Consider the following 11,414-nt stretch of genomic DNA (forward strand, 5'->3'; position numbering starts at 1 on the left):
ATGCACATGAGAAAATGCTCTGCATCACTGGCCATCAGGGAAATACAAATCAAAACCACAATGAGATACCACCTCACACCAGTGAGCATGGGGAAAATTAACAAGGCAGGAAACCACAAATGTTGGAAAGGATGCGGAGAAAAGGGAACCCTCCTACACTGTTGGTGGGAATGTGAACTGGTGCAGCCACTCTGGAAAACTGTGGAGGTTCCTCAAAGAGTTAAAATAGACCTGCCCTACGACCCAGGAATTGCACTGTTCGGTATTTACCCCAAAGATTCAGATGCAATGAAATGCCGGGACACCTGCACCCCGATGTTTCTAGCAGCAATGTCCACAATAGCCATACTGTGGAAGGAGCCTCGGTGTCCATCGAAAGATGAATGGATAAAGAAGATGTGGTTTATGTATACAATGGAATATTCCTCAGCCATTAGAAATGACAAATACCCACCATTTGCTTCAACGTGGACAGAACTGGAGGGGATTATGCTGAGTGAAGTAAGTCAATCGGAGAAGGACAAACAGTGTATGTTCTCATTCATTTGGGGAATATAAATAATAGTGGAAGGGAATATAAGGGAAGGGTGAAGAAATGTGTGGGAAATATCAGAAAGGGAGACAGAACATAAAGACTCCTAACTCGGGATCCCTGGGTGGCGCAGCGGTTTGGCGCCTGCCTTTGGCCCAGGGCGGGATCCTGGAGACCCGGGATCGAATCCCACCTCGGGCTCCCGGTGCATGGAGCCTGCTTCTCCTTCTGCCTATGTCTCTGCATCTCTCTCTCTCTCTCTGTGACTGTCATAAATAAATAAAAAAATTAAAAAAAAAAAAGACTCCTAACTCTGGGAAACGAACTAGGGGTGGTGGAAGGGGAGGAGGGCGGGGGGTGGGGGTGAGTGGGTGACGGGCACGGAGGGGTATACTTGACGGGATAAGCACTGGGTGTTATTCTGTATGTTGGTTAATTGAACACCAATAAAAATTATTTTATTAAAAAAATAAATAAATGGGAACTTTTTTACCTCTGTACATGGTTGGCTATTTCAAACAGCACTCCTGCCCAGATGCATCCCATTTTTTAAGATTAAAGCAATGTTTGTGCAATTATATGAATATTTTATTGTATTTTTTCCTAATTAGATCATAAAAATGAGTGGAAAAAAGAAAAATGGAAGTGCCGATACTGTGATAAGAAGCAGAGATCTTATTAACTTAATACAATTGAGACAAAGATAGAAATCATTAGGCCTGTGGGAAGTGATGTCATTAGCCTCAATCAGATGCTCATTGACTTCAAGCTGGTCACCCCTATGAACATGTACATAATGTGTGAATCATTGAGGACAATGCCTAAAAGGCAAGGTGTGATTAGGGACGTGAGAATGTTTTTCAGCTCTCTGGTAACAAAACTCACATGTAATCTGTTTAGGTCTTATATATTTCACTTGCCACCAATTTTCAAGAGAACATTGTGTATAAAACCAAGCAAATGTCTAAATTAACACATGGACTTCCACTCTTATAAAGCTGTTGTTGTACATCTTATATTTAGACAATAAAATTTATGATTGCAAAAAAAATAATAATAAAATAAATTAGGCCACAAAGTCTGTCAAATCAGAAACTGGTGATTTGAATCTTATAATAATATCATCCAAATATGGATCACCAGCCCCTGGAATCTTGTAATAACTAAGATCATCTAAATAATTAGGGGGAAAACAGTAAAAATTTACAGCAAAATATCCTCCTCTGCTTATTTTAGTTCTCCTCTCTCTATTTCATGGATTTAACTATAATTTCGTGAAACTCACAGAAGGAAAAGCTGTTTTATATGTATATAAATATATATAAATATATATAAATATATATAAAATATATGTAAATACATACATATTTTATATATAAATATATATAAAATATATAAAAATATATATTTATATATAAAACAGATATATATATAAAACAGCTTTTTGGAGAGGGAACAAAAAAAGAGATGGAAATTAATATTTAATCGGTACTGACTTCTATGCTAAGTGGCTTTAAATTCACTTATTTATTTCAAAATAGTGATTACTATTTCCATTTTAGGTAAATGGTGATGAAAACTTAAGAGTAGTTAAAAATGAAATTTATGGAAGGCCTAGAAAAAAAATACTTTTAAAAACAACAGGTTGGTGGATCACATTCCTCAATCCCATGACCACTGGAAATATATAGTAATCATGAAAGTGTGGTATTGTAGTCTGGAAAATAGACATAGAGACCAAAGCCCAGAGGCAGATCCACATTTATACACTGATTGTTTCCTGACAAGAACACACAGACAATTCAGTGGTGGGAGAGGGGTTATAATTTGTGTACTTTTCAGTCTAATTTTTCCTCCATACCATGATGTTTTTAAAGATTTTTTCAATTTTATTGCATTTATCAGTAGTTTCTTCCTTTTCCTGTGGAGTAGTATTTCTCTTGTGCAAAAATACTCGTTTTATATACTTTCCCATTCTTCTCTGATGAGTATTTGAGTTGTTTCCAATTTGGAGCTGTTATGTACAAAATAGTTAGGAACTCTTGGTAGGAGTGTCTTTTGGGGCATGTATTTTATTTATCTTGGTCGATACTAAGGAGCATGATGGTTGGGTTATAGAACAGATACACACTGTACTTTTATAAGAAACCGCTATGGTAATTGTACTGTTTTACAGTCCAACTTGCAAGGTGAGAAAGTTCTGACTGGTCCACGTCCTCTCTGGCATTTGGTGTCTTTAGTCTTTTTAAAGTTTTAGCCCTCAGAGTGTTGTAAGCTAGGTCTACTTCACTGTGGTTTTAATTTGTGTTTCCCTGATAACTAATCATGTTGAGACTGTGTTTCTATTAACTATTTGTATATTTTGCTTTGTGAAGGTCTGTTTAAACCTCAGGATTTTGAGGCAGGGCAGGATGGCAGAAGAGTAGGGGTCCTCGGGGCAGCCCCGGTGGCGCAGCAGTTTAGCGCAGCCTGAAGCCCGGGGCATGATCCTGGAGACCCTGGATTGAGTCCCACATCGGGCTCCCGGTGCATGGAGCCTGCTTCTCCCTCGGCCTGTGTCTTTGCCTCTCTCTCTCTCTCTCTCTCTCTCTCTGTGTGTGTGTGTGTGTGTGTCTCTCATGAATAAGTAAATAAAATCTTTAAAAAAAAAAAAAAGAGTAGGGGTCCTCAACTCACCTGGCCCCACCAACTTACCTAGATAACTTTCAAATCATCCTGAACACCTATGAATTCGACCTGAGATTTAAAGAGAATAGCCGGAAAGCTACAGAAAGAAGGGTTTTCACTTCTAGCAAGTTAGGAAGGTGGAAAAAATAAAAAGAATCAAGTGGGGTAGGGGCACTGCAAGGAGCCGGGCTAAAGCCAGGCTGCAAAAACCTCCGGGACAGGAAAGCCCAGCCCTGGAGAAGCGGGAACTTTAAAAATCTGCACCGGATTCTTCCCAGACAGAAAAGCGCTTAGCAGGGAAGTCGGGGAGAATTGCAGGAGGGGCCGAGGAGCCTCCAATCTCCCGGAGTCACTATAGAGGAGGGGCGCCCCGGGGAGAGCTCACCGCAAACTGTGGACTGATCTCAGTAAAGGCCTGGAGCGCGCAGCCCAGGGCATTGGGGAGAAGCCAGTTGGTTAGGCGGGCAGCTCCTGACCGAGGGGGCTGCGCCCTGCTGCCGTCGGGAGCCACGCCCCTGGGAGTGTGATTCCAGAAGCACAGGGCCCCGGATTCCAGGGCGGGGAGCAGACAAAGCCCATGACCCTACGTTCCCTCTGGGACAGGCGGAGGCAGGGAAGGCACAGGACAGCGAGAACTCTCCTGCCACTGGGCGCCCTCAAACTGTGCAGATCAGTGCACCCGCTGCCCTGGGAACATCTAGGCCAGTGCAGACTGGGAGACTGCAGTTAGTTGCTGCGGGGAGCTGACTCCAGAGCCGGAGGACTGGCTGCTGCCACTGTTGTTTTCCCTCCTTGTTTCACCGTGTGCCTAGGGGAGGCGGGGCCGCCAGGAAACAAAGGCCTTAGGGGATGAACAGCTCCCACTGAGCCTGGCACCCAGCAGGGGGGCGGGCATCTCCCCCAGGCACACGCACCTGAGAATCAGCACAGCAGGCCCCTCCACCAGAAGACCAGCTGGAAGGACAGGGGAAGAGCAAGCTCTTGATCAAGCAGTAGTGGAATACTCCAGGGGAAGTCGAGGGATTCATAGTATATAGAACTAGAGGGTCCCCGCTTTAAATTTTTTTTTCCTTTTTCCATTACAACTCGTTTTTATATCAGACTAAAAATTCCCAATATTTTTTCTCTTTATTACCACCTTAACTACAATATTTTACCACCTATTCATTTTTAAGTTTCTTCCTTTTAAGCTTTCATATTTCTACAATTACAGGTCTTCGATATATTTTCCATTTCTAGAGTCCCTTCAACATACTTGGTATAATTTTGGGAGATATACAAGTTATGATTTTTTTGTTTTGTGATTTTTGTTTTATCTGTCTCATTTTTTTCAAAAATGGCAGAAGTTAATACCTTCTAAAACATGACCAGCATGCACCCAGAACCAAGTGAACACTGTGCTGGTTTATGCTGTGAGAGTATTTTCTCTCTTCATTCCCATTCTTCCCCCCTCTTTTATCTCAATTATGTTTTGGTGGTCAATGGCGGGGCTTTCTACAAGTATTGCTGGTTTTTATAAATTTGGGATTGAGCATCTTCTAACATACAGAACTTAATACACTCAGAATCAAGAGGATCACCCTCGAGGACCACAGGTAGACTACATTCTTCCTCCACTACAACTTCTTCACTACCACTATCTTCCCTCATTTTTTTCTCTCATTTTTTTCTCTTTTTTCTCCTTACTTTATCCCCTTCATTTTTTTCTCTCACTTTTTTTTTCTTTTTTCTCCTTACTTTTCCTTTTTCTCTTCTTTCTTTTTCTTCTTCTTTGAACTTTTTGGCCATTTATTTTTTACTACATTGTTTTAAAATTTTTCACCTTAGTGGTCTTTTTGTTTTATTTTGCTCTGATCTTTGTTTTCATTTTCTGGTCTCTGACCTTGTCAGAATCATCTAGGGTGAAATAGACTTAGATGGTGGTTGATATTCTTGACTCAGCCTGCTCAAATAGCCACTCTTCACTGAACAAAATGACTAGAAGGAAAAACTCACCACAAAAGAATCAGAAACAGTACTCCTGCCATAGCGTTACAGAATATGGATTACAATTAGATGTCAGAAAGCCAATTCAGAAGCACATTATAAAGCTACTGGTGGCTCTAGAAAAAAGCATAAAGGAATCAAGAGACTTCAAGACTGCAAAATTTAGATCTAATCAGGCCGAAATTAAAAATCAATTAAATGAGATGCAATCCAAACTGGAGGTCCTAATGACAAGGGTTAATGAGGTGGAAGAAAGAGTGAGCGACATAGAAGACAAGTTGATGGCAAGGAGGGAAGCTGAAGAAAAAAGAGAAAACCAATTAAGAGACCATGAGGAAAGGTTAAGGGAAATAAATGATAGCCTCAGAAGGATGAATCTACATATAATTGGGGTTCCAGAAAGCACCAAGGGGGCCAGAGGGCCAGAGGGCCATAAAGCATATTTGAACAAATCATAGACGAGAACTTCCTTAATTTGGGGATAGAAACAGGCATTCAGACCAGGAGATAGAGAGGTTCCCCTCAAAATCAATAAAAACCATTCAATACCTTGACATTTAATAGTGAAACTTGGAAATTCCAAGGATAAAGAGAAAATCTTTAAAGCGAGATTCTAAATCCTTAAAGAGATTCTAAACTTATAAGGGGAGAAATATCAGATTAACAGCAGACCTCTCCACACTGACCTTGCAGACCAGAAAGGGCTGGCAGGATATATTCAGGGTACTAAATGAGAAGAACATGCAGCCAAGAATACCATATCCAGCAAGACTCTCATTCAGAATAGAAGGAGAGATAAAGAGCTTCCAAGATAGGCATAAACTGAAAAAATATATGACCACCAAACCAGCTCTGCAAGAAATATTGATGAGGACCCTATAAAAGAAAGAGGAAGCCCAAAGAAATAATCCACAAAAACAGGGGCTGAATAGGTTTTATGATGACACTAAATTCATATCTTTCAATAGTTACTCCGAACATGAATGGGTTAAATGATTCTATCAAAAGGCGCAGGGTTTCAAACTGAATAAAAAAGCAAGACCCATCTATCTGCTGTCTACAAGAGACTAATTTTAGACCTAAGGACCCCTACAGCCTGAAAACGAAAGGTTGGAGAACTATTTACCATTCAAATGGTCTTCAAAAGAAAGCTGGAGTAGCAATCCTCATATGAGATAAATTAAATTTTATCCCAAAGAGAGGAAGAGGGACATTATATCATACTTAAAGGGTCTATCCAACAAGAAGACCTAACAATCAAGAATATTTATGCAAAAATTCTCAACAAGATACTAGCCAGTGGGATCCAATAGTACATTAAGAAGATTATTCACCATGACCAAGTGGGATTTATCCCAGGACGCAAGGGTGGTTCAACACTTGTAAAACAATCAACGTGATAGATCATATCAACAAGAGAAAAAATAAGAATCATATGATCCTCTCAATGGTTGCAGAGACAGCATTTGACAAAATACAGTATCCATTCCTGATCAAAACTCTTCAGAGTGTAGGGATAGAGGCAACATTCCTCAGCATCTTAAAAGCCATCTATGAAAAGCCCACAGCAAATATCATTCTCAATGGGGAAACACTGGGAGCCTTTCCCCTAAGATCAGGAACAAGACAGGGATGTCCACTCTCACCACTGCTATTCAACATAGTACTGGAAGTCCTAGCCTCAGCAATAAGACAACAAAAAGAAATAAAAGGCATTCAAATTGGCAAAGAAGAAGTCAAACTCTCCTCTTCGCAGATGACATGATACTGCACATAGAAAACCCAAAAGACTCCACCCCAGATTGCTAGAACTCATACAGCAATTCGACAATGTGGCAGGATACAAAATCAGTGCCTAGAAATCAGTGGCATTTCTATACATTAACAATGAGACTGAAGAATGAGAAATCAAGGAGTCAATCCCATTTACAATTGCACGCCAAAGCATAAGATACCTAGGAATAAACCTAACCAAACAAGTAAAGGATCTATACCCTAAAAACTATAGAACATTTCTGAAAGAAATTGAGGAAGACACAAAGAGATGGAAAAATATTCCATGCTCATGGATTGGCAGAATTAATATTGTGAAAATGTCAATGCTACCCAGGGCAATTTACATGTTCAATGCAACCCCTATCAAAATACCATGGACTTTCTTCAGAGAGTTGGAACAAATAATCTTAAGATTTGTGTGGAATCAGAAAAGACCCCGAATAGCCAGGAGAATATTGAAAAAGAAAACCAGAGCTGGCATCACAATGCCGGATTTCAAGTTGTCCTGCAAAGCTGTGATCATCAAGACAGTGTGGTACTAGCACAAAAATAGACACATAGATCAATGGAACAGAATAGAAAAAACAGAAATGGGCCCTCAACGCTATGGTCAACTAATATTCGACAAAGCAGGAAAGACTATCCACTGGAAAAAAGACAGTCTCTTCAATAAATGGTGCTGGAAAATTGGACAGCCACGTGCAGAACAATGAAACTAGACCATTCTCTTACACCATACACAAAGGTAAACCCAAAATGAATGAAAGATCTAAATGTGGGACAAGAATTCATCAAAATGCTAGAGGAGGACACAGGCAACACCCTTTTTGAACTTGGCCACAGCAACTTCATTGCAAGATACATCTATGAAAGCAAAGGAAACAAAAGCAAAAATGAATTATTGGGACTTAAGAGAAAAAAGCTTCTTTACAGCAAAAGAAACAGTCAACAAAACTAAAATACAACCTACAGAATGGGAGTAGATATTTGCAAATGACATATCCAAGATCCAAAAAGAATGTATTAAACTCAACACCCAAGAAACAAACTCATGAAATGGGCAAAAGACATGAACAGAAATTTCACCAAAGAAGACATAGACATGGCCAACAAGCACATGAGAAAACGCTCTGCATCACTTGCCATCAGGGAAATACAAATCAAAACCACAGTGAGATACCACCTCACACTAGTGAGAATAGGGAAAATTAACAAGACAGGACACAACAAATGTTGGAGAGGATGTGGTGGAACAGTAGTGCACACTGTTGGTGGGAAGGTGAACTGGTGCAGCCACTCTGGAAAACTGTGTGGAGGTTCCCCAAAGAGTTAAAAATAGAGCTACCCTATGACCCAGCAATTACACTACTGGGGATTTACCCCAAAGATACAGATGCAGTGAAAAGCCAAGACACCGGTACCCCGATGTTTATAGCAGCAACGTCCATGATAGCCAAACTGTGGAAGGAGCCTGGATGAGATGAATGGATAAGGAAGATGTGGTCTATATATACAACAAAATATTACTCAGCCATTGGAAGCGACAAATAGCCACCATTTGCTTCAACGTGGATGGAACTGGAGGGTATTATGCTGAGTGAAATAAGTCAATCGGAGAAGGACAAACATTTAATGGTCTCATTCATTTGGGGAATATAAAAAGTAGTGAAAAGGAATAAAGGGGGAAGGAGAGAAAATGAGAGGGTAATACCAGAGAGGGTGACTCATATCTCTGCAAAATGAACAAGGGGTAGTGTAAGGTCAGGTGGGCGGAGAAATGGGGTGACTGGGTGATGGGCACTTAGTGGAGCCCTTCATGGGATGAGCCCTGGGTGTTATACTATATGTTGGCAAATCGAACTCCAATAAAAAAAAATACAAAAAAAATCTAAATGCAAGTCATATTTCAACATTCACATATCACACCATAGACTGTGAGCAGAGCATGCCCATTAGCCTGAGTTTGTCTCACCTGTGCTGCTGTCCAGTCATACCTTATAATTAAGGATCCTAGACAGAGTTCCCCAAACCTGGCCAACCACAGGGAGATTGTGCAGATTCCCAGGCCCTGCCCCAGATCCACTGGTGCAAACAGTTGTCAATACTATGTGCCGACCTGAGTCCCTGTGAAGACCCCCATGAGAGGTCTCTGCCAGACTCACCTGTAGATGCCAGATGCGCTCACTGTCCTTGGAGACATTCTCCACTGTTTCTCCCATAGGGCATTGAGCAGGTTGAAGAGGAGGGCAAAGGTAAGGATGACGTAGGTGATGAGCAGGAACAGAACCAGGATAGAGTACTTGGGAGTTCTGCTGTATGTTCAAGTCGCCCAGGCCTATGGTGAGCTTAAAGAGTTCCAGCACTGTATCAGTGAAGCTGTCATAGGAGCTGCAGTCCTTGTTGTCACTGGGATACATCTCGATCAGCGAGGCTAGGGCTGGGAGGACACAAAACGGTTTGTCCTCTGGCACTGTGCCTGGTTAATTACCCAATAAGCTCATGCATACTTTCATATATATATATATTCTTTATTTTTTCCCATACAGATGGTAAAGCTAAATTCTGAAAGTTTTTTCAATATTTGTAACCACTGCCCAAATGAAGATATAGAACCTTTCTGTTGCTCTAGAAATTATACAGATTTTATTGATTTATTCATGAGAGACACAGAGAGAGAGGCAGAGACATAGACAGAGGAAGAAGCAGGCTCCCTGCAGGGATCCACGATGTGGGACTCCATCCCAGATCACGACCTGAGCCAAAGGCAGATGCTCAACCACTGAGCCACCCAGGTGCCCCGCTGCAGTTAAATTCTTTCTCTGAAGTAGTTTGCACTTTGTTAGGTAATAACACATTTCAGGACAAATTCAAGCACAAAAGACAGTACATTCCATGATTCCATTTATCTGAAGTCCCAAAACATGCAAATCCCATCAGAAAGTGCAGAGGGGTCAGGGGGTGTTACATGTCGACTTAACCGGGCTATGTATAGTCCTTGTCTACCAAATGCTAAACTAAGTTGCTGTAATGTGACTAACTTCCACAGTCAGTTGACTTTAAGTGAATAAGTATATCCCTCCATGATCTAGGTGGACGGTAAAGCAGAAGGTTTTCCTGGGGAAGAAGAAATTCCACCTGTGGCCTGGAGCATCAGCTCCTGCCAGAGTCCAGGCTGCCCTTCCTGACATGGTGTCCTCTGGTTTTCAGACTTGCCCAACCAGTATCCATATTTCCTTGCTACATATAGAGAGACACACAGGTGCAGACAGACAGACATGGGTCTATCTAGCCATCTAATTGACATCTATGTCTCTATCCATCCATTATCTATCTATCTATCTATCTATCTATCTATCTATCTATCTATCTATGTGATGGATCAGGAGGGGGGACCTTTGTGAAGGGATCAAGGTTAGAGGAGGTCATAGGTATCCACCCTCAAGAATGTGTCACCGAGAATGTGCTTCCTCTCACAAGGGTGAATTTAGTGCCTGGTGACCAGCAGCCGTCTATGAATGAGAAAGCTGCTGTCACCAAATATTCCAGTTTCTTGACCTTGGACTCCTGAGCCTTCAGAACTGTGAAAAATAAGTGTTAGTTTTGTAAACCACCCAGTCTATGGTATTTTTGTTATAGTGGCCCAAGCTAATGCTAGATACATAAATATAAATGTATATATAGATAGAAATATATGTACACATGTAATTTCGAGTCCCACATCGGGATCCCCGCAGGGAGCCTGCCTCTCCCTCTGCCTGTGTCTCTGCCTGTCTCTCTGTGTTTCTCATGAATAAATCAATAAAATCTTAAAAAAAAAAAAAGTTAACAGCAATGTGACTTGAAATCCTAAAATTTGGACCAATATAATAGTTAGGAAAAATAATGGAGTCCAGTAAAGAGGAATCGTGTCAGTTTGCAAAATGTAGGATCACAGATAAGGAACACATGGAATCATTTGATTAAAGTGTGGAGCCCAATTTTCAAAGATTATGATATGCAAAATAAACCACTCGTATTTTACAGCCAGTCGCATCGTGACCCATAATGACCTCGTGTGAGCTTCTAAACAGGACATTTCTAGTTGTCGCAGTCTCCACCAGGCAGAAGTCAAACGCCAGGCTGTTCGGTTCCAAAGCGGACCCGCGCTGCTGGTCCCGAGCGGAGCGCGGCGCGTCGGGCGGGGGCTGCGCGGCCACGGACCCCGACGGCGATCTGGCGCGATGGGCGATGGGCGATGGGCGATGGGCCCGACTCCGCGGGCAGCCGCCGGCTGACGGGACGAACCGAAACGACCCACCTCCGACGGCGACGCGGACCGCGGGCAGCTGCGGACCCGACCGGCTCGGCCTGGGCCTTCATTCGGAGGCGGGCGCCCGAGGGCGCAGGCCCCGCCCCCCGAGCCGCAGTCGCCGCCGCAGGAGCGTCCGGAGCGGGGGCGCCGCCTCGCGGCTGC

General features: G+C 42.2%; 1 protein-coding gene across 8 annotated transcripts in view; it reads right to left on the reverse strand.

Moving 5' to 3' along the window:
* The window catches only part of LOC140631715 (transient receptor potential cation channel subfamily V member 3-like), a 541,542-nt gene that overhangs the window by 9,127 nt on the left and 521,001 nt on the right, over positions 1 to 11,414 (reverse strand). For all 8 annotated transcript variants that reach the window (XM_072822929.1, XM_072822926.1, XM_072822925.1 and 5 more), the window contains one exon: positions 9,124 to 9,398. In XM_072822929.1, the coding sequence (XP_072679030.1) occupies positions 9,124 to 9,398 (275 nt within the window). The remainder of the gene's footprint in view (positions 1 to 9,123; positions 9,399 to 11,414) is intronic.

This window comes from Canis lupus, chromosome 4, assembly GCF_048164855.1.
Source record: "Canis lupus baileyi chromosome 4, mCanLup2.hap1, whole genome shotgun sequence".
NCBI lineage: Eukaryota > Metazoa > Chordata > Mammalia > Carnivora > Canidae > Canis > Canis lupus.